Consider the following 24,479-nt stretch of genomic DNA (forward strand, 5'->3'; position numbering starts at 1 on the left):
AATATAAAAAAATATTTTTATTCATAACAAACTAGATATCACTTCGATAAAGGATAAGATGAAAATAAATCACTTAAGATGAGATGAGTATATCTTAGGAGACTAAATTATTAATGTTAATGGAATGAGGAGAGGTGGAGGAAGACGTAAAAGATTTTTATAAAAATTATAAATAAAAAATTAAATATTCTCAATAACTAAAAATAATTAAAACTTATGATTTTATGATTATTATTGCTTGCCACGTAATGATGTCCCTCGGACATACGATTCAATCCCTAACATTTAGGGCTATAGAATAATTAGATCCAGCAGTCAATATGGCATAAAAAAAAAACAGATGTATTATTGTTGGAAAGAACAATTAGATCTAGCAATCAACAATCATACATCTAAAAAAACAGATATATTCTTGTTTTAATGATGATGTTTTAATGATGATATCAAAGAGATTTCTCAAAATTTCATTAACTTCACTGTTTTTCTCTTAACTTCATTAACTTGACTGTGTGTGTGTGTGTGTGGTGGCAGGTTCATGAACTTGGAATATGGTAGATAGAAGGTCTCCTCTTCAAAATCACATAAAATCATAAAACCAGTCATGGAGATCGAAAATTTCCATTGAAGGATTCTAAGCCAGTATTTTAGGTGGTTCATTTATGTTGGAGGAAGAACCTGGCTATTTGTCTATAGAAAAGCTATTTGTATGAAGATAAGCTCGTTCATAAATTAGAAAAGCAAGATGCAGCATTTCCCTATGCAAATTTGGTATCCAAAGAGAGGGAACCTTCGACTTTTGCCCTGTAGTACTCATTCAAGGATCAGTATCTCACAAACTCTATGCTGCAGAGGGGTTTGCTTATTGTCCCAAAGCATGTGCAGTTATCAGATCTCCAAGGAAGATCCATGCTTGAACTGTTGTTTGATTCAATCTAGATGGGTAATCTGTAACGTGACTAACACAAACATTACTCTTTGGAGCTCTCAATTGTCGGATATTTTAGATGCGGCCATTCTGATGATGTTCTTTTGTTGCATCATTTTCAGGTTGGAAAGTTGCATTGAGCTCCTGAATGCAGACATCGGTCTATATTGATAATAAATTTGTTGTTCTTCTCTCGCTAGTTTGAACTTCAAATTTTGGAAGATCTAAGGACTTGCAGCAGGCATTTAAGAAGATCATGGAGAAGAAAGGATGCTGTTTACAATGCAGCAGTGGTCACCGGGATATGCCCACTTTACTGATTTCATGCATGAGGAGCATTTGAGCCTGCTATTCACCTGCTCCAAGGACTGTAACTGTTAAAGAGGGTGACCCTCATGAGCTTGCTGTAGCCAACAGTGCAGTTATGAGAATTAAGAGCGCCATTGCCATGGCCTCAGAGAAGGGAATTTGGCCTGTCAAATGAGATGCTGCAGACTAGCCCTATGGGTGTGCATCCTAAATGTGATTCTGGGTGGCAGACTCTGTACTGAGCCAATGTAGAGAACAGCTACTGCTTGATGGAGTGCACTTATTGCCTGACTTGGTCAATGTGGGAAGAGCTTCAATTTGAAGTTTCCCTGGCATGCTGCTTGTTACCATGCCTGCACGACGACAGTAGATTCTCCAGCTGATTGAACTTTTGGTCAACTGATCTGCAGAGATGCAATCTTGTCTGGTGTTTTGATTTCTGGTTGTGGCCACCGAAAAGGTTCAGTGAATCTTGGTTCAAGCCTGAAACTAGCAGAGAGCAGACTAAGCAAAGATTTGGCATCTCCGAAGGACAATGATGACTTGAGTAGGGGCTGTCGTTCCTCTGTCATGGTCTCCCAAATGAAGTATTATGAGAACATTTGAGGTGATCAAGCAGACCATTACTGTACACTTGAGAATGTGCGCTGCTGTTCTCGGAGACAACATCCTTCGTCTCATGTATAATCTAATAGAAGGAGACCCATGGTTAGTGGAGTCACCATATCTACCATCTCTATCTCTCTCCCCTCCTTTTCCTCATGGAAACCGAAACAATATGATGATGCAGTCTCGATTGCTCCTCGCCGTGACACAAATGGCATGAATATTTTCCGGTGCCTATTCCACCATTTTGCCAGCCATATGTGGAAAGCAGCCAAAAGCTGCATCAACAAATACAAGGAACCAATAGATTGGTCTCTAATGCAATGCTTAATGCCACCTTTCAGATACTTGCTCTCGAGGGCTATAATTATTCACCGTATCTTCCCTTTCTCCGTCGTTTCTGCGTTGATTTCGGTGTTTCTTTTCTTTTTGCTGTTCTGCACCGCTAATCTCGCAGTGCAGAAGGAATCGTAGAGATTTGTAGCAAAGATCTCATCTTTTTCTATTTTTAGAGGTGCGTACAGCGCTGTCGGATCTCCGGGCCACCCAATTTTGCTTCGCCTGGTGGTGTGGGGTGATCTCTTTCATTCTCATATCCGCAGGGCTCCCTTGCCCTCCCCAATTCATCCCCCATTTTTCTCGATCCCAGGCCGTCCCGGGTCACCGGAGGCCCGGTCGATGCGTTAGCCGCCAGCAGCAACAATGGGCTGCGCCGCATCGAATGAGGCCGTCTCGGTGACACCGGCCGTCGACTCCGCCGGCATCCTAAGGGACCAACGGGCGTCTTCGCGGAAGCACCGGAGCGGACGGAGTTCCAGGCGAGGATATTGCGGGAGCAAGGAGGAGGAGGACCGCATTGAATTGGAGGAACATGGGAAGGCAAGCGAGGACTGTGCCAGGTTGCAGAAGTTTCGGTTAGGCAATCTTCACAGTTACATCGAAGGCGAGCAGGTCGCTGCCGGATGGCCCTCTTGGCTCAGTGCCGTCGCTGGGGAAGCTATTCAAGGTTGGGTGCCTCTTAAAGCCGACTCCTTTGAGAAATTGGAGAAGGTAACGCAAAAATTACGTGTGTTTCTGCATCTGTGTTTCTCTGTTTTTGGACGATAGCCATTGTCTCAGTAATGCAATTCAATAATATTGCTGCATAGGCATCTCGAGTGATATGTTTACATGATGTGCTGAGCGTCATCAAAATCTAAATGAGATTGACTTAACTACCGATAATCTTTTCATCATTGGTACCGAAGGAGGAACCTCTTACTGCTCCAAGTTGTACTTTTATTTCATTGCATGTACTCATGTTCTTGCTTCTGCCAAGAAAAAGAGGGAAAGAATAGAAGGATAAGGGACAGGAGGGCCACTTCAAGAAATGCATAATCAAGATGTTAACAATGATAGCTGTCTTCTTCTAAAGAGAAAATGCTTATATTTCAGTTTTCTACAACCATGTTGGATCATGTAAGATTCTGTTTCATTGTTTTTCAATTAATTTTGGGAAATAATCCTAACTAAAGATTTGCATATTGTTTTTCTGAGACAGATATAAATGATTGAATTACTTCATGAGGACAATTTTTCATTCAACACTTTTCTTTTTAATTAGTTAAGATTAATTTTCAATCAAGTACTGAACTGTAATAGAAGATGCTTACGCACTTATTATCTTCATCGTACATACGATTACTGAGTCATCTTCAGGTGAACATTATTATAAACATAAATCTGAGGCTTATTGGTCTGGAGGTCTTGAGACATTCTACTCCCAATGGCTGTTGTCTGTAAGCTCAATATTGCTTGATTAAACATAATATTGGTTATCGATAATTAAATCAAGAATTCCTTTATACCATAAATTTAATTTGTTATTGACTATTCTTTTTGCTAAATTTGTTCTATCGTCATGTGTAGATTGGACAAGGTACCTATAGCACTGTATTTAGAGCACGTGATCTCGACACAGGGAAGATTGTCGCATTGAAGAAGGTGCGCTTTGACAATTCTGATCCGGAGAGTATCAGGTTTATGGCAAGAGAAATAAAGATACTGCGCATGCTTGACCATCCAAATATCATGAAGTTGGAAGGGTTGATAACCTCTCGGTTATCGTGCAGTCTATACCTTGTATTTGAGTATATGGAACATGATCTTGCAGGACTTTCTTCCTGTCCTGACATCAACTTTAGTGAATCACAGGTTTGTTCATATCCTTTGAATAACTATGTGAACATATTAGAACATGTAACCATGTTCTGTCTATAAATTGCAGGTCAAGTGCTACATGCGACAGTTGCTATCTGGACTCGAACATTGCCACTTACATAATATCATTCATCGTGACATAAAGGGAGCAAATCTTCTAGTCAATAATGAGGGGGTCCTGAAAATGGCTGATTTTGGTCTTGCAAATTTTTACAGTCCTGGGCACAAGCAACCACTAACTAGCCGTGTTGTGACTCTATGGTACCGGCCGCCTGAACTTCTGTTGGGTTCAACTGACTACGAAGCAACTGTAGATTTGTGGAGTGTTGGTTGTGTATTTGCAGAAATGTTTGTTGGAAGGCCTATCTTGCAAGGAAGAACTGAGGTAAAAGCTTAAATGCATTTCCTCCAAAAAATTGTAACAGTAGTAAATTAATGTTCAAATTTTCCCATAAAATCATTACAGTGATTGACTTGTTTTTCTTTGACCATGCAACTGTTTCGTGATCCTATTATACCATAAGGTAGAAAGAAAAGGATCATATGATGAACAAGTACATCAGTCCACATTATAGAAACTGCAATTAGTTATTAATTGCTATTAACAAAAAAAGTAAAGAAAATGGTTTAAACAATGTAATTACAAAATTACTAGGATTATAACTAAACATGGTTAGCTGTTTTTAGTCATAAAGCCATGCCCAGTAGAATGATGAGAAATGAATGTGGCATTCCTATATTGCAGATTTGTAGGTTCCTGTTGTTGTCTATTGTCATGTAGGTTATGGAGTTACGGTTTTATAATCATTCAGAAAGAGAAAGTGGGGTTCCATTACAGATTCCTTTTACATATGAAGTCAAAGTAGCAAACTAAGGTGGCATGAAATAGGAGGAAAAGTTTTCTGGTAGGAAGAAATTTTTTGCCTTGGGTGCACAGGGAAAGCTAATAAACAAAATGCTGTTGGAGAAATTAACTGATAATAATATTAGCCCCCATTTAAGTGAAAAAATAATTTTGTGTCTAGCTCTTCTTCTGATAACATGTTAGCATGATTCTTGGAATCTTGAAAAATGTACATGGGCTTCTTCTTTCACTGCATGAATCACTATGACAGATCATTTTCTATATGGAAAACCACTACTTGGGAAAGCGAAAGTAAGTTTAAGAAAATGTCATTGCAGATAAGAGGGTTTACTTTATAAGATACTGTTACCAGTAGCTTTTTCTTTTCTGAAGAAAAATATTGTAAAAAGTTTTTCCATCTTCTAGAAGGCTACTGTCTCTGAGGGGAGCTAGCGTGGGAATTATTTTAGCAAACTAGTTTAGATAGATGCTCCAGAAAGTACACTTTACTAAAACTATTTCCTAGACATAATTTTTGAAGTGGCTGCTAGATGGTTTAGATGACATTCATTTTTGTCAAACTTGAACGTGAATGGTGCACTCTCAGGATGAATCAAGAGCTATTACTTACAAGATAAATTCTACACCAGGCAGCTTAGGAGTCATTGCTGGTGTTCAAATAATAAACAGTTTGAAGCTGTCACATTTGCATAGGATGTGAAAAAGACTAGGAATTATTTTCTATAAGATCATGCAAAAAGTTCCTTATGCATGAATACATGAAGAAACTCACACACACACACACATATATATATACACTCTTAAATAATCAAGTAATTAATGCAACTGTCTCCAGCATCAAACATTCAAAGATATTACACTGTTTTACTAAAAACAACTCTGGTGTTTTCTAGTTCTTCATCCAAGAAATGTGTTCATGGCATGATATTATGGACTAGATTCGAATGATTGTTCATAGAAGATTCATAATTATCAAAGTATTCCACTTCAAGTTCAAGACGTGGATACTACAGGCACATCTAATGGAGCAAGTTAATTGTCATCTTTATTGCTGCTTACATAGTTATCTATCAATTCAACTATTTGTCACTAAAATTCTGTGCAAATAATTTTTATCATGCACTCTGATAGCTAAGAGACTATTCATAACTTATTCATCTATGTTGAAGTGCCAATATTCTTCATTTTCAGGTTGAACAATTACATAAAATCTTCAGGCTTTGTGGTTCCCCTCCGGATGAGTACTGGAAGAAGTCCAAGTTGCCCCATGCTACAATCTTCAAACCTCATAATCGCTATAAGAGTAGTTTCCAGGAGTCATTCAAAAATTTACCAGCAAGTACCTTTAGCTTGTTAGAAAAATTTCTGTCTATTGAGCCTTATAAGCGTGGTACTACCTCAAGTGCTCTTGCATCTGAAGTGAGTATGCATTTCAAAGTTGTTTTACATGAGTCCTCCTACAGTTATTGGTCTTTCCATGTTATTCTGTAAGCTTCTTGATGTAAATTGTGTCTCTTTGCATGTTTATCTGGTTATGAAATGAAAAACAAAACTGTCAATATAATTATGTGAGTAGAATCATAACATGGAGTACATAGAGAAAGAAAAATAGCAATTTTGAGTCATACGTAGACGTTTGAAACTAGCATTTTGTATCATAGCTAATAATTAGGTGCAAAAAGAAGGAAAGGAAGGAGGTGGAGTACCACCAGAGACCATCTGCTTCAGCTCTAGGCTACTACTTCAAGACAATTTTTTATATGTTTCTTGGTACTCTCCACCTTGTAGATGTTTTCTGATAGTAATGCTCCTTTAGTTGACATTGGTATGCAACAAATTCTGACCTATATATTTCAGTCATTTTGAAGATCACAGAACGGTTCTAGCTAGTTTTTGTGAACTAATGTCTGGAACTCTTATGTGAAAACTATTGGATGGTGGTACAGCAGCAAATTTGTTGATATCCTGTGTAGGGTGGGAAATTTGGAGGGTTGGTTCAGGTTCATTATGAATTATCTTAAAATTTCTTAACCCAATCTTATCTCATATGTAATTAGTATAGCATTGTTAACCTATATCCAACTTGCTCATGTCCAGGTCAGTTTGGTGATTAAAATTTAATGTACTTTAAAATAAATCCATCAGTGAAACATAAGTGAAATATTGCAACAAAATAAACTACATCTCATCGGGCAATAAAGAAGTGGAAAAGGGAAGGTAGAGCTTAATTTGTGGATTTGATTAGTATGCATACTTGAACATAAGTTTGGGAGTGTCTAAAGTAATCTGCTTAAATGTGTTATTTTCTAACCTTTTGATCCAGTACATTCAAGTGAACCCTATTAAAACATGTAAAGTCAGATTAAACTTGGTTGCCTGAAAGTAATCCACATAAAAGCTGCCACAACCAAACTTGTTTTCTTCTGAGTAGATTCTGGATTGTTGGTTTGGAATTATACCACCATGATAACAGAGTCCAGATTATGAGTCTCACATCATCATTGGCATCCATGGAATCATATGTAAAGACAGGATAGTAAACTAAGAAAGCAATAATGCAAGAGATCCAATTAAGAAATGTAATATTGTGCATCTGTATACTTAGAAAATGTTCAAGCTGTATTTTAACAATTAAATTAATAGAATCTCTTATATTTCTTGAACTCATTTGATTGTTCCTACTTCCTAGTGACAAGTGAAAGATGTTAATTACATTTTTATTCCATCTCTTGTCCTGCAAATTCAAAATTTTTCCCTTTCCAGGATTAGGGGGGACAGTGTTAATCAGGAGATCCAACTTTGGTTGACTTCCATCAGAGTTGCAATGACCCAACAAATTATTAAGCAGGACCAGGATATTTTAAGTTGCAGTGTCATAAATTATGCAAAACAGAAAACCAGGATAGTTGGAACTAGAAAGTGCCTCTCCATTCTGGATCACTCAAAAACTTCAATTTTCTTGGCAATAGTCATGTCATATTTATGCATACATGTTTCTTAAGATCTAAGTTGTTGGAGTAACTGTTCAATGTAAATTGTTCTGTGAAAAGCAATCAATTGTTTGATGACTTAAATATAAGTCACCTTATTTTTCATTTTCAAATTTTCTGAGTTAGATCTATAGAAATTATTCAGTCATTTTGTACCTTCTACTTATTATGTTTGCTTTATATGATTTACAGTATTTCAGAACGAAACCTTATGCCTGTGAATCCTCAGATTTGCCAAAATACCCACCCACCAAAGAGATTGACACAAAGAATTATGATGAGCTGCACAGGTAATTTTTAACCATCTGCACACTTGGTGAGATCTAGAATAAACTATAAAGATGATTAATTTGTTCTTTTGATCTCTGTACAAGCCTTTTTAAGCTGCTAAAAAATATTATATAAAATTTTCTGCTGCACAGAGTTATTAGTGTTTATTTGATTTTGCAAAAGGTAGAAGTTTCATATTCATATCAAAACACTTCCTCTCTGTCTATTTGAGGACTATTTAGGAAGCTATATCCTTCATGTTTGTTGATGGCATTTAATCCATTTATCACTGGATCTAAAGGTTCTTGAAGTCAGGCTCACTCTTCTGTTCTGAGACTTTCCGATTCTCTAAAGAAGATCTATCCGTTGAAGCATGTGACCGCTGGTCATTCTGCCATCATTTTCACAGTTTTTTGTCATTTCAGGAGAAAAGTTGCCGGTAGAGGGCATGGATCAGAAGCCATAGTGAGACCATTGAGATCAAATAAAACTTCACAGGAACCAGGAGGGCTCAGTAAAATAGCAGATAGCAAAGAGGTATTTTGCCTTCTTATTGTTAAAAAAGCTCAGTAGGAGGAAGAAAAATTTATTATGACTTGACTTGCTAGAGAGTGCGTAATCTCTGTTGTTTGGTATAATTTTCAGGAGTCTTGGATCAATGTTACTGGAATTGATAGAAATAATGTAAAGAAAGATCATCTGAGAGTAGATGGTGAAACTAGACTATTTGTAGATCTCCAGCCGATTCCATCAATCACCCATCCAGATGATGGACATAACATTAAGTGCAACTCCCAAGAAGATCATGCAGATGGTAGATCTTGTGGTACAAGTAACTCAAAAACTCGTCTCTCTTTTGCAAGAGATCCATCCATTATTGAAAATGTTAAAAATAAGCTTTACTTTGAGGGACAAGTAAATGGGAGTACACACAACGTGCATGCTGGTTCCAAAGGCCATGGATCAATTGAGTTGGCCAAGCATGCAATTGTGAAAAATTGGACACGTTTAGAACATCCACAATCATTCGACTCTTCTGATATATACTACTCTCAGGAGTTATCAAAAGACCTTTACAAGGTAGATCAATAGCTGATGAAATGTAACATTTTTGTCTGCAAGCACCTTCTAGTCCTTATTGTCTAAACTGTGACTTAGCTTCTCTTGATAAATCTCAGGGTTTCCATGATCAAGACAGAGTTGAGTTCTCAGGGCCTTTGCTATCTCAAACCCACAAGGTTGATGAACTTCTGCAGCAGCACGAGCGTCATATTCGCCAAGCAGTTAGGAGATCATGGATCCAACGAGGTAATATTGAGATCCCATTTTCATTGTTCATTCAAATATAATGTATCTAGGCAGAGATGCACTAGTAATAACAAGCGGTAATCCCATTAACCCCAGAGGGCTTTCACCTATTGTGTCTGTGCATTAGTAAATATCTGAAGTTGCATGCTCAGGGAAGTTTTGTCTTATTGCTATTTATACAACAGTCTCACCAGATTGGATGCATTTCTCTTGGAACAACCACAGCCACACTCAAGTACGATGCCTCATTTAGAATTTTCTTCCTTCATTTTTTAGGTGCCTATGATCTAGATTGACCATGGATCTCTGCCGAAACCTGTCCAATCTAAATTTTAGAAGAATCACTTTTAAGGGCTCCATTTGAGACTGCTGATGACATTACACAAATCTACAACCAATGCCATTTTGACATTTCATTTCTGATTTGAACAAAGAATTTTGCAGTTAGCAGGCTTAATTATAATTTTCTCTGCTTATAATCTTTTTATCTCAATCTCGGATAGTTTTGTTGGTGAATAGTGAGAAGTATTTATTTAAACTATTCATTCAATTTCTTGTTACAGTGAAATGGAATTGGTTCTTATTGTGTCTGGTTTACAGTGACAGGGAGAAAGCAGGGAAAATAGAATTTCAGGGCTGCTTTTTTATATTAGAGTAGAAGCCTATGAAATCAAAACAAACACCCTGGATTGAGAAAATTATCTGACCAACATCTTTCCACACATGAAAGGAACTACATCAAGTTGATCCCAGCAATTATATGCTATATGATGGATAAGTGCCACAGCAATCTCCATGCAAGCAGCTAGTGAGAAGAGACTAGCGTCTCATAAAAATGTCGTTACTACCAATCTACACTACCTGCTTGTAAGTAAACTGATTCAATATCTGATTCAGCTGACTGGTTTGCTGGTATCGCTGAAGCTCTACTGGTTGAGAGGTGATGAAAGAGATCAAATTTCTTGGATGTTTAGTCTGGTTATGGAGGCCAAGTTTCTTTATAGATCAATGTAGAGAGCCATAATACCTTTTTCGGCATCAGCAGCGTTGAATTGATCAATGAGCATTTTATGATGTAAAAGCTATGTGTATACTGGCAATTCAATTGTAAATGAAGCTTTATTTGTTCTATAATATTCTGTGTCAAAAACCTAACATCAGTAGGAGTTGCGAATATTGTAACATAGCCTGATTGGATTTGAAGTACCACATTGCTAGTGTGTGACATAAATCATATTTGATTCAGGTGGGCAAAGATTTTAGGTACACATAAATCATATCTGCAGAAGCACCACCTATCTAAGTTATAACTGTGCGTCCAGATTTTTCATTCTAAGTTGCAGAAGTTGGTAAAAGATTTCTCACTCCTCTGGCACTGGTTCTGTCCAATTGATTGCATCTTCTCCAGCTTCCTGAGATGGCAACATGCTTCCAATGTTCAATGCTTTTCAAGAATTCAACACAAGCAGCGTGGACAAACAAGATGGATCAGTACCAGTGACATCAACACATTTCCTGTGACACCATCATTCTATGACTGCCTGTGTCTGGGGGGAATGTGTGGAAGAGAATCAATGTCTCCTCTCTCTAGATCAGACTGTCTGAGTCACCCATCCAAATCCATTAGAATTCCACCAGTGGCAACCATCAGCATCAAAGCTTGTATCTGCAGCCAGCAGAAAGCAACACATATGCATGGACTCACACAGCAGCTTATTTATATGGTCTTCCCAGCAATCTCATTCCAATGCAAGAAGCCCTACTTGCAGATCATAAAGTGGTTCTTAAGGCACATCTGTTGAAACATACTCCACTAGTTGGACCTGCAGGTTTTGCCGAAGCACCTCCACCAAGGTATTCCACTGAAGAAGCAACATGATGAAGGAATGTTAATGAAGACCAAAAGCCTGACCTAACTTTATGTCACTGTTGATACTTTTGCGGGGACCTAACATTTTCAGATGATAGCAATGATAATGCTGTAAAGGCAGGCATCAATCTCCTCACAGGTCATTGCCTGCGATGAGAGCTTGTTGCACAGTCAAAGCACCAAAGACATGACATGACCCTTGTGGACACACCTTGGAGTCCAAAAGAAGACACTTTTGATGAGATACTTGATGATTTGTAGTGAAGAGTTTGTCCAACACTCCGAAAGCCACTCCATCTTCCAGAGCAGTGTTGTGATCATAAATTCTGTAAAATCTTGCTGGCAAAAGCTGGAAAAGGATATCATAATAATCAAATAAGATGGTTGACATCCGATGAAAAAGAACATGATGGTTGTTTATGGCTTGCAAGAAGACATTCTCCTGCTTCATCAATTCAAGCAAAAAGCAGTGACACAATTTGAGTTCCTGATTTCTATATCCTCTAATGGATGGCATCTTGTGCACCATAAACATGTTTCTGGTGAAGGTACGTATAAGCTGTACCAAAGATCTGCAGTAGCTTCGAGATGTGGAGGTGGATGGGCATGTTAGATTGCCTACCCTGTTGGTTTCAGAGAAGACAACCAATGTCAGCTGGGAAGACCTGACGAGAAAATAGTAAAGAATCCGAAAAATTGCCCTAAGCCATAGTGAGAATGACAGAGGAATTGGCTGTAGCATAATAAACACCACAGTGTGGGCCAATGATGCAAAGAGAGAGAGATATAAACTAAAGCATCCACTGACACACCTTTTCTGGCTGATGAATCTTGTCGTGCAATAATTCCCACTTCATTCCTTGTTCGGGTTCCTTTTTAAGAGACACCACGATAACTCCAAAAACCCTATATGCCTTCCCATCCCACACCCTGTGGCCTCCCTACAGCTCACCTCTCTTGAGCACAGGACTGTTCACTTGCAGATGGAACCGGGTGAGGTGGGAGAGGAGGCAGCAGCAAGCAGTCAGAAGCCACCACGGGATCCGGCTGCTTCTGATGGCAGTGCAATGGCTGGTGACGAACGAGAAGAATGGCTGAACCTGACACTCGGTGGAAGAAGCTCTTCCAGCTCCCAGCCCAGACCTCCACCCAGCCACAGGATGTTCTCATGCAACTACTGCATGAGGAAGTTCTTCAGCTCGCAGGCCTTGGGGGGGCATCAGAATGCCCACAAGAGGGAGAGGTGCGCAGCTCGGAGGTCTAACACTCCACAAAGGATGATGATGATGATGATGGCGGCTTCCCCCCTGCATGTACCCTTTCTCCACTCCCTTAATGTTGTTCGTCCACATTCTATGGTTCACGAGCAATTCCGCGAGCCAGAGGCGGCCAGCTTTGATCACACCAAGGCGACGTGGTCGCCGTTCGCAGTCGACGAAGCTTCGCGTTCGAGCTGGACCGAGAGCTTCCAAATGGAGTCTGAGCTTCCACAGCAACAAAAGCTTGACCTGAGCCTCAGGCTTTAGTGTAACTCGCTGCATCTCCAAAGTTCAGTTTTCACTGTTAAGAAAGTTCTCCGTGTAGGGATGAAGAAGGAAGCCATGGACGAGTATGCAGGCTACTAAATCACCATGTTTTGTGACTTGTCCTTCATACTTATATTGTATTTTTGACGAAGAATTATTGATCAAGCAATATTTTGCGCTAGCTTTGCTTGCTGTTCATACGCTCACAGGTTCATACAAATCTGGAGAGAGCAGTAGATCCATGGATACTCTTAATGGTCCATGAACATGAAACGTTTGCTTCTGAGCAAAAGAAAAATCTGTTGGCAAAAGCTGAGAAGGAACATAATACGTGCCGATCAAATCTTCTTCTCATGAGAGTAGCAGTCATGAAGAGAAAGTTGCAGCTGAATCACCTACAAGATCAAGATGCCAACCATGTTTGCTGAAACACGTATAGTGATCTTTACAACAAGACAAAAGGTTGCCTGATTTATTAGTGGAGATGGTGTAGAAGTTTTGCTCACTCCAACCCATGATCTGGAGCAGCTGTGTCTCTCAGTGACAGTGTTTGGTGTAGTAACTCTTATCGTTTTCCCAAAAGCAACTAAAAGCACATTGTTCTTTTTGTCAGTGGCCCAAAGAAACGGTGACCTCCATTACTATCTCCAAAAGCTTCCTCTGAAAACAACCCGACGTCTTCCTCTACTTACACTTCCACACGAGCAAGATCAAGATTGCTAGGAATCAGATCATATCTGTTGTGCCACCACTGGCCACTTGTACGTCCCATATGTCTTTTCCCTTTTTCATGTACTGACCAGAATCTTTGTTCCTCGTCTTTTTCCTTTCTTATCCATTTAGACATGAAAGCAAATGCTCTGAACAACAAAACATGAGTCGTACCATTAGACCGAGAATGTTTCAGATAGAAAGAGGATCACATTGTTTATTTAGCTCATGGAGAATACAAAAGTTGCTGAGGATGGCCGATGACCTGTAGAACTCTCCTTCTTTTGGCTTTGTTGGAGATATAACAATGGCAGGCCCATCATGTTATCATGACAAGATCTAAAATAGAACTGCCCATCATCTATCCATCTGCTGTCTTTTCCACCCGTTCACCTTCCGGATTTGGTGAATCCAAGTCTCTGATATTATATCTTTTTGGCTCTCGGGACATGGAGTTGTCTGATCTAATCAATATTAAAATCATGATCCATTGCACAAATATCTTGTTGATATGAGACTTTGAAGATCAATCGACAGTCCTAGAATTCCAATTAGATGCTGATGATGCCAACCATCCAAAATATCGAATCCTAATTTTTGATTTAGATCCAATGAGCTATCGGATTGGCGTGATTATAAATATTTATACTCATAACGTGTATGAGTTTATTGGACTTCAAGAGCTTAATCCATTGTATTGGGGGCGAGAGAAGAACCTCAAAGACAAAAGATATATATTTAAATAATAATAATAATAATAAATAAATAAATCGATATAAGACTTAACGTGGATCGATGATTCTCATCAATATTCATGAAAAAAAACTAATTTCTTTCATCATGTAAGATCAATTACAACACTCTTGAGTTGTCTCTACTCGAGCACAATATACTTATATACTCTTTTACATAAATTCTAAAAAATGATTATATTTTTTCTTTAATTTTCTCTAACAATCCTATAAAATATTCTCTTTAGACATCCTAAAGAGAAACACAAGATCACTAAAAGTATTCCACACATCTTGTTTTACCTCATCAAAACATAAATATACATGAGATATTTATAGAAGAATCAAAATCTAATTTTATTCTTTCATTAGGATTCCTTCTCATATTTGAATTTTATCCCATAGGATACTGGCTCTAGAAGCTCCAAGTTACTGGTCAATCCCAACATTGGCTAAATGAATCTCATACAAGCCTTATAATATTCTCCCAATTTTCTTTTTGGACATTTGTCTTGTTTATCTTGTTTCCTTGTGTATTTTCATGACTCCAAAATCAAGGAGAGGAAACAAGAGAAAAGAGAAACTGGTTAGTCCCAGGCCTGCCCATCCTCAAAAGAATTGTGGGAGACCCAAACCCATGGTTGTGAAACTTGTGGAGATGGAGAAGACCACTTAATGATGGGCTGGATTTCTTGACCTAACATCTATTAGTCCAATGTTTCAATGCAAATATACTCATACAACAACCAGCACAAGACATGATCCAAAACATCCTTTGGGTTGAGCTCTTGCAGTTCAAAGAACAGACTAACCATTCTAGTAGCTATGATGCATACGCTTACTCTATAAATTGATCTTGAAGGCACATGATCTACCAATGCAGATAGCATGAATTAACTGTTAGGAATTCACAAGAAAATTTATCCATTATGTTCTTTGTGTGTTTTTTATTTAGCAAGAAAAGAAAACTAAATTACTTGAACTGTTTAATACAGCCTAAGCCATGAGCTTCAAAGTTCAAAATGGATCCTCATTTGATATGTTATTCAATTTATATTATCTAGCAAAATTTGTGAGCCAATTTGCGACATCGATTTAATTCTTGATAAACATGTGAGATTTTGACATGTCCAACTAGAAATACAAAGGAAAAAAAGATACAAAAACATGCATACTACAGCAAACAATGAAGTATCTTATTATATTTTCCTTTTTATATTTTTGACTGGACTGTGGATGATTCTATAAGATCAAACCTCTGGATGGATGTAGAAAGGTAACCTCCAATTACAAATGGCTGTCATCATCACAAGTCACTCATTTTGCCTAACCTCAATCAACTAAGAAAAGAAAAAGAAAACAGAGGGAGAAATAAACAAAGACAGGAGAACAGGAGCACAGAGGAAGAAGGAGAAAGAATTCATCTAAACACCATCTTTAGCTGTATCAGTCAGTGGCAGATTAAACAATTAGACATACTTTAATGTGCATTCTTCCACCATGCTAACCACACCAATTTTGTTCTTCTTGTATTTTCTTTTCTGACTATGAATATGAGACCATAAGACCAAACATCTGGATGTAGAGATCTAGACCTGCAAATGGCTGTCATCATCACAAGTCAGTCTCAGGTTAAACATTAATTAACGCACTGCATTCCACCATGTGAGTCAAAGTTCTCCCACAGTTTGAGCGGGGGAAAGTTGAAGTTTCGTGCAGGTGAGACAGGAACAGGTTGGTCCGAGTGGGAGCGAGAATGTCTTGGTAAAAAGGAGATAAGAAAGAGGTTGGATGAGATTTAGTGCCACAAACTTTTGATCCATTGCCTTAAAAGTCAACCCCTTGTTATAAGTATGCTTATCTGAACTCTTCAGTTGAAATATTCAAATAGCAGTATCACTTTGCCCTCGAAAAAGGCCACTGCTTTGGCTCTCATTTTGAGAATCCTCTGCAGCAGCAGGCAGCAGCTGCAATCTGTCATCACGTACACACAGTGGGACTCAGCTGGTGACTGAAGACACCGGCAAAGCCTGCGACTGCGGTGGTCACCACCTGGGGAGACCAATTAAGAGCTGGAATGATTAAACAATTACTGTAAGGGCCATTGATCCTTGCGTCGATGCCATGGATTTGAAGTCGCATTTATGGTGACAGATGTGTTTTTGGAAGTGATGCGGGGGATGTTGCCTGCTGCTACATGGATCGTTGCGTCTTACCCTTCTGTAGACATGGACCGTGGTCTCAGACTACCTCTACAGCGAAGCTCAGGATGAGGAGGAGCCATGGAAAGGTACAGTCGTTGAGCTACCAACTCAATATAAGATAAACCACACAGCTCTCTCTCTCTCTCTCCATCTCCGTGTAGGCATATCACTAATGCGTGTATTAAATGACTTATGGAGATGTCTCGTGTTACTTGTGCAAGTAGAGTTGACTTCCTAAACTTCCGTGAGCTTTCTCTGGAATGCGGGGGAAGGTTTAAGAGCTCAAGCGTTGACAAGTCAGATCTGTCGTGCCAAGTTGATGTTAAGAGATGGCTCGGGTCAAAGATTGCTGTGATCTTATCCCAGCCCCTACTGTAAGGCAGCTTTGTCTTGGAGTTGAGGTTTTGATTGAGAGAAGTACAGCAAGCAAAGTGTTTGACTTTAATTCACCAAGTAAAGATGGACGCGGAGCTATCTGCCATGGACCAGCAAAGTGCATCTGACGTCGTAGTTCTTTCTTTTGGGACACCGGTTTGAGGAACGGATAGCAAGTGCCTAACTTCCATGGACCTCGCCATTTGAGATGGACACGACGTCCTCTCTCTCTTCGTATTAGGTGGCCTCTCGGTCAAGGATCACCTCCTTGATTTGATGTGGCCGTGGACTTCATGATGTCCGGCTTTCCTAATGAAGCCAAGCACTCCAACTGTATCTCCTACGCGACCAAGTTGAGCACCTTCATCAGCTTTCTAATGCATGGTGATATCAGAGGCAACGTAGCATGCACATAGGAGTTCCAAGGCTGCTGTGTCGTTCAAAGGTCCCTGTCATGGCCTGGAGATTACTTGTTGATTGAACTTCTGTCGATGGACAATCACGTTATACAGACAAATATTGATTGAGAAGCTTGCACGGAAAACATAAGATTCAAAAAAATCTTGCATGACGTTTAGTAGAACTCAATGCGTGGATCTGTTGTAATCATGAACTCCGTGAACTTAGCGAACCGGCACGCACCCCTATTTTTTCCTATTAGGAAATTAGGAGGATGGCATAAGGAAATCATATGTATCATGATATCGATCATCTCAATGATAGTTACATCACCTTAGTGGTCGAAACGACTAACTAGGGGTGGTTAGGCCAATCACTAACCATTACGATAATACTTATGTTATCCCAATAGTAGTTATGTCACGTCGATGGTCGAAACCGTCACCTCAGAGACATTTAGGATTTGTCACCAACTACTTCGACAATAGCTAGTCATTCCAATGACACTTATGCCATCTTAGTGGTCAAAACTGTCACCTTATATGTGATTAGATTATCTCATCGACTATCTCAATGGTGAATTTACCACCCTAAAGACAGTTATATTATGTCATCAGCAACTACTCTAACCGTCCTAGTCTCCGACGATTAGAGATTTTAAACTATAAATAGTCTTTCTCTTAATTTTACTATATTTTGAACACCCTATTAATTTGAACATCGGAGGAACTAAATTGGGGATCTTTGACCGAGAGAAAGACTATTATCAGAGGCTCTATTAATTTGAACATCGATATTCTACAAGTGTTTGATTATCATTCGAGGAGCAACAATTCTCCAATTACTATCTAGATCCCCAATAGCTTCATGATAGATCAGCTTACTTCCATCCAAGGCCTAAATTAGGTTAGGTCCTACAAGGATGGCTCGATATGATGCATAGCAATGGTCCTCCAAAAAGGGTGCAAGAGCGTTACGGGAAGAAGCATCAACCAACATACTCCACACCTTTGTAGGTGTGGGATCGACTCAACTTGCATTCTCTCCGCTTCAAGGTGTAGGAAAATTTAGGGATAACATTACATGTGCAGCAGAAGAATGAAAAAATAAAAAACCCAAATTTCTCAACAAGGTATTCATCGTCGTGTGAAGATTGGTATGCAAAACTTATAAAACTTAAAACCATAGGGGATATTATTGTGTTATATAGAAAGATTACATATCTTTGAATCCTTACAGATCTGTAGGAGATGATGAAAAAGGTCAAGCGTCCTTCTCTCTAGCGATGATCCACACAATAGGGCTGCGACGATGCTCCTCAAATCGCTGCCTAAATCTCTACACCTGCTATCTAAGAAGAAGAATGGAAGAGAGAATAGGAGGTGACAACTAAGAAACATCTAGTCTATGGGTGTTTGGTTTCCTCCTATTTATAGAGGCCCCATGTCAATTTAACCCGAATGGATTATGCCCTCTCGGTCAAAGATCTCCTATTTATAGAGCCTCTTAGATTAGTGGATCTCTATCCGATAATCTCTTATTGGCTCTTATTATATCTCATTCATAGAATCAAATAATTCAGGGGCTTATTAGACATCCAATAAGATAGGGGCTCCGACGAATATCTCATGTTCGAACCTCTACTCGTCGCAACACCTACCATATATGTGTGACTCTCTATGTCAAATATCGAGCTGGTTGTGAGTCACTTGACTCATTGAGATAGAACTCTGTTTAGCTCAATGAATTATTATCTCCATAATAATTCACTCGACTCATCGATTGTGGACGTATTATGTCACTACGCTGTAGTCCCTAGACAATATAGGAAAATCCAATCCTTTAGTCCTATCTGTCCTTAATTATCGTGTACCTATAGTCATTCATCCATTTAATATCTCAGAGACCGTATACTGGGCATAGTGGTATTAGACCTATATGGTTTCTATTAGAGTCTCGCTCTAATCAGATTCTCCTGAATAACTTTTTCTCTCTCAATCTGAATGGCTTTGACTAGGGATTTGTTTGAGCAAGAACGCATAGGATATTTCTCTCATGATACCGAGAGTGGATGATCCTCTATTGACACTTAATAGTCCTCATAAAATTTGGTTGTCACTCCCGATGACCGGTTGTGTTAGATCTAGAACTTCCAAGCCTATAATCTGGTATCAAAGAGTGGAGTACTCATACAGGACATCCTTGATGTCTCAAGTTTAAGGACCAAATACACCATTGGGATAATAGAATCGTTGTCTAACAATGAGGTATCATTAACCTTCTAACATTCCGTGAGTGGATTAATCGTTGAACTCATTTTCTAATTAGTACTAGCACTATAGCCCTAATATCCCCACACGAGCAACTATGAGACCAGTTGCCTCCATCATATGAATGAGTATATAGCACACTAGTATGTCAAGCTATCTCGATGTTTCTTTCGAGTAACTTATGATTATGATTATTTAGGGTATATGTTTAAAGGTGAATCGATCTCATCATGATTCAAATCCATGGATATCATTATATATATATATATATATATATATATATATATATATATATATATAATATAAAATAATAAAAAAGTATGTATCATATCACACCTGTCATCCTCACAGCCAAGAGGAGCCGGATTCACTCGAGATGATCAGATCGGTTAAAGGAGAAGCCCTTGCTAGATCGGGCCAAGAAGGCTCCCCCATCTAGTAATGTGGACGGACAAATGGAGCCAAGAGGAGCCGTATTCACTCGAGATGATCAGATCGGGTCAAGAAGGCTCCCCCCATCTAGTAACGTAGACAAATGGAGCCAAGAGGAACCGTATTTACTCGAGATGATCACATCGGTTAAGAGAAAAGTCCCGATCGGCCAAGAAGAAGGCTCCCCCCTTACCGGACGCGACACAGGGAACTCTCATATACGATGTTACATGGTTGGCAACCTAGGGAACCGCACTTGAAACGCCTTCCAAGATTTCTTTGGAGTGATTCCGCCAGGGACATCCAAAACCGTGGGAAGCTTGGTCACCACGGCCGCAGTTCCGGGCTGCGCCGCCCGCCCGGGCTCGCCTCGGGGCGTCACGTGTGCCGGTGTCGAGTCGGACGGCGACAGGGGCCGACGCGACTGGGCCCGGATGTCGGGCGGTGTCCGGAAGCCGACGCAACCGCTGGTCCACAGTGTCGCGCTGCTGACCTGCACGCCCTGACTCAGTTCGTTCTCCCCCTCCCGGTGGACCCTTGTCCATCTAAGTCTGGGGCTTCGCCTATAAATTGGTCCTCGCGCTGCCCACAACGCTCATCGTTCCCTCTTCCCCTTGCGTCTCTTGAGCTCTCGAGCTTCCTTCCCCCCCCCCCCCTCCTCTGCTTCTTGCAACCAAGTAGCGCCTGTGAAGACGAGCGAAATGGCCGTAGAGACCGTTCTGCCCGCTACGAGCGCAGACGCGGCAAAGCTCGGGCCGGCAGCCAACGTTAATGACTCTGAGAACGCCGACGCGGCAAAGCTGAGGTTCATCGAGGAGATGACCGCGAACGCCGACGCGGTGCAGGAGACAGTGCTGGCGGAGATCCTGATGCGCAACGCCGAGACCGAGTACCTCCAGAGGTACCTTCTCGGCGGCGCCGCCGACCGTGTCACCTTCAAGGCCAAGGTCCCCGTAGTCACCTACGAGGACTTGCAGCCGGAGATCCAGAGGATCGCTAATGGCGATCGCTCCGCTATCCTCTCCGCTCATCCCATCTCTGAGTTCCTCACCAGGTAAACCAGATCTTTCATGTTTGCTCGTAGTTAAATGAACTGGTTGGTGTATAAATGCGTGAGATCATGTCTGGCTTCATCTAAAGCTCCGGGACGTCCGCTGGCGAGAGGAAGCTGATGCCCACAATCAAAGAAGAGCTGGATCGCCGGCAGCTCCTTTACAGCCTTCTCATGCCTGTGATGAACCTGTGAGTAAATGTGATCTTCCATTTTACCCGTCTCAAAGGCATTCATTGATCTGTATCTGATCTTAATGCCTTCTGGCAATGGAACAGCTACGTGCCGGGGCTCGACAAGGGGAAGGGACTCTACTTCCTCTTCGTGAAATCGGAGACCAAGACCCCCGGCGGGCTAACGGCGCGGCCGGTGTTGACGAGCTACTACAAGAGCGAGCACTTCAAGAGCCGCCCGTACGACCCATACAACGTGTACACCAGTCCGACGGCCGCCATCCTCTGTGCCGACGCGTTCCAGAGCATGTACGTGCAGATGCTCTGCGGCCTCCTCCAGCGTCTCGACGTCCTCCGAGTGGGCGCCGTCTTCGCCTCCGGCCTCCTCCGCGCTATCCGCTTCCTACAGCTCAACTGGCAGGAGCTCTCGCAGGACATCGCCACCGGGACTCTCTCTGTCAAGGTTACCGACCCGTCCGTCCGCGACTCAGTCGCGGAGCTCCTCAAGCCGGACCCTGAGCTCGCCCGGTTCATCGTCGCCGAGTGCTCCAAGGGGGAGTGGTCCGGGATCGTCACCCGGATCTGGCCCAACACCAAGTACCTTGACGTGATCGTGACGGGCGCCATGGCGCAGTACATCCCCACCCTGGAGTACTACAGCGGGGGCCTCCCCATGGCGTGCACCATGTACGCGTCGTCCGAATGCTACTTCGGCCTCAACCTCAAGCCCATCTGCGACCCCTCCGAGGTCTCCTACACCATCATGCCCAACATGGCCTACTTCGAGTTCCTGCCGCACGGAGGCGACGGCCTCTCGATGGGGGACAAGGCACAGCTGGTGGACCTGGCGGACGTGGAGGTGGGGAAGGAGTACGAGCTGGTGATCACCACCTACGCCGGGCTGAACCGGTACCGCGTGGGGGACATCCTGCGTGTGACAGGCTTCTACAACGCGGCGCCGCAGTTCCGGTTCGTCCGCCGGAAGAACGTGCTGCTGAGCATCGAGTCCGACAAGACCGACGAGGCGGAGCTGCAGCGGGCGGTGGAGAGCGCGTCGGCGCTGCTCCGGCCGTACCGAGCGAACGTGGTCGAGTACACGAGCCACGCGTACACGAAGGCAATCCCGGGGCACTACGTCATATACTGGGAGCTGCTGGTCAAGGACTCGTCGTCTCCGGCCGCGGCGGAGGCGGCCATGGAGGCGCTGGTGCGGGATGGGGTGTTGAAGCGGTGCTGCCTGGCGATGGAGGAGGCGCTGAACTCGGTGTACCGGCAGAGCCGGGTGGCGGACGGCTCGATCGGGCCGCTGGAAATACGGGTTGTGCGGGGCGGCACATTCGAGGAGTTGATGGACTACGCCATATCCCGGGGGGCGTCCATCAACCAGTACAAGGTACCTCGCTGCGTCAGCTTCCCGCCCATCCTCGAGCTGCTCGACTCGCGTGTCGTCTCCGCCCACTTCAGCCCCGCTCCGCCCAAGTGGTCCCCGCACCGCTCCGACTGAAACTGGTGGGGCCACACCGACCGACCAACCTTCCAAGTCAAATCTCTGGTCAACGAACGTGCGTGTCGGGAAAGGAAGGAGAAGTCCGTTTCCTAAGGAAGAAAAAAGAAATAGAAAAGAACATAAAGAAATCGATGTTTGACCGTCTCGTAGTTTTGCTCTGCTAATTTTATATAGAGTCATGTTTTACGTGTTTAGAATACTTAATGTGATGGTGTTTAAGTCTTTATCGAAGTCATCTTCTCCCCCTCCCCACTATTATTTTAATGCATCAGATACCTTCCATGCTTTCTTTTGAAATACATGGGATGATGCGTCATTCCATGTAGTTGCCATTATCCCATGCATCGTCATGTCAACCTCCGTAAAGACGGGAATATAATATCAAAAGAAGAGACAAAGAAAGAGACGAACTATAATGACGGAACGATCAGAACTAATTAGACAGAGGTTGTGTGAGACAAAGCCGACTTCCCTTGCCACCCACCGGGTTTCGTGTTGGCTTGTCCCGTTGACCAGAAAAGATCTACGTTTTAGATTTTTTTTTTTCAAATAATTCGATCTTTTGGGTTTTTTTTTTCAAACAGTATTTTTAATTTTTTTAAAAAAACTTATTTTAAAAAAATTCTCCTTTTTTTAATCAGTTTTGTACTGTTATAGTATTTTTATTTGATTCATTTAATAATATTTACAGATATTTTTATCAAGTGTTGAAAATATTATAAATGATATTGAAATATACTATAAATTACATCATCTCTTTAGTTATCATTATTGGTAAGCTATTATGATATCATATTTTTGAGTTTATAGTTAGTTTAATTGAGTTCATTTAAATTATTTTTAAGCAGGTTTTGTAATATTTTTATTATAATGATCAAAACACTATAATGTTCTTAAATTATTATAAATATTTTATTTAAATAATATGATATATAAAATACTTTTTAATATATTTTAATTTTATTTAGCTTATTTATATTATTTTTAAGTAGATTTTATAATGTTTTTAAAAATATCATAACAAACAAAACATAAGAAAAGTTTTTGAGGGATGATTTGAATATTTTTTTTAATTGTATTATTGTTTGAGAAAATGAAAAGGGAACATTGTTTGCAAAAAAAAATTAAAATGAGATCTTTTTTTTCTAAAGAATAAACGCCCTAATAAGAATACAAAAGAAACTCAGATGATAGGAACAGCAACGATAAAAAAATCTAACATGATATTAGAAACGTATTGGTTTTGGATTATTAGGCTGGGTTGATCCAAGGACGATTAATTGCTTGCATGAGAGAGGGATCTATTGAGCATCATAAGCGTACAATAAGATCCTACCTACACCACTTGATGGAAGATTGATCCAACTCTCACCAATCCTTGTGACCTCATGGTTGACTTCGACGTGACTCGACGCGTCACCGGTGGATGTCCGCCCAACTGGAAGTCGGCGCGTTGACTCGGCAGATCAACTTCAAAAGTGGTTCGGCTTGATCCCGTGGGTTCAGAGGGAATACAGTTTGACTTCTAATGGTCCATTTTCACATTTACGTCTCCGAATCACAACCTAAAGTTTGACGAAGCTCAGTCGTACAAGGGGTTGTGTTCTGAGACGTATCCAAATGGTAACGCACAGTCACGCCACGCAAGAAAAATTGGCATCATTTTTCTTCCGAGACATATCGGTGAGCTCAAATGGAAGCTCAGATGAGGCGAAGTATCTTATCAGCATGCAACCAAAGCATCATATGACATCTACA

The 24,479-nt window shown here is 41.0% G+C and overlaps 3 protein-coding genes across 3 annotated transcripts; all 3 read left to right on the forward strand.

Moving 5' to 3' along the window:
• Window positions 1-536: 536 nt before the first annotated feature.
• Window positions 537-10,620, forward strand: LOC135581640 (protein IMPAIRED IN BABA-INDUCED STERILITY 1-like). The gene is made up of 10 exons (XM_065157126.1): window positions 537-940; window positions 1,048-2,890; window positions 3,749-4,033; window positions 4,107-4,424; window positions 6,096-6,323; window positions 8,087-8,184; window positions 8,590-8,701; window positions 8,810-9,244; window positions 9,343-9,472; window positions 10,073-10,620. Exons 2-10 carry the CDS (start codon window positions 2,543-2,545, stop codon window positions 10,096-10,098), a joined length of 1,980 nt encoding a protein of 659 aa, XP_065013198.1. The 5' UTR covers window positions 537-940; window positions 1,048-2,542; the 3' UTR covers window positions 10,099-10,620.
• A 1,705-nt stretch (window positions 10,621-12,325) lies between these two features.
• LOC135671999 (zinc finger protein 1-like) lies at window positions 12,326-12,868 on the forward strand. Its single transcript, XM_065180457.1, has one exon. It carries the CDS (start codon window positions 12,326-12,328, stop codon window positions 12,866-12,868), a length of 543 nt encoding a protein of 180 aa, XP_065036529.1.
• A 7,775-nt stretch (window positions 12,869-20,643) lies between these two features.
• Window positions 20,644-22,952, forward strand: LOC135641618 (indole-3-acetic acid-amido synthetase GH3.8-like). Its single transcript, XM_065157133.1, has 3 exons — window positions 20,644-21,044; window positions 21,131-21,232; window positions 21,320-22,952. Exons 1-3 carry the CDS (start codon window positions 20,692-20,694, stop codon window positions 22,716-22,718), a joined length of 1,854 nt encoding a protein of 617 aa, XP_065013205.1. The 5' UTR covers window positions 20,644-20,691; the 3' UTR covers window positions 22,719-22,952.
• Window positions 22,953-24,479: the final 1,527 nt, after the last annotated feature.

This window comes from Musa acuminata, chromosome BXJ1-4 (assembly GCF_036884655.1).
Source record: "Musa acuminata AAA Group cultivar baxijiao chromosome BXJ1-4, Cavendish_Baxijiao_AAA, whole genome shotgun sequence".
NCBI classification, from domain to species: Eukaryota; Viridiplantae; Streptophyta; class Magnoliopsida; order Zingiberales; family Musaceae; genus Musa; species Musa acuminata.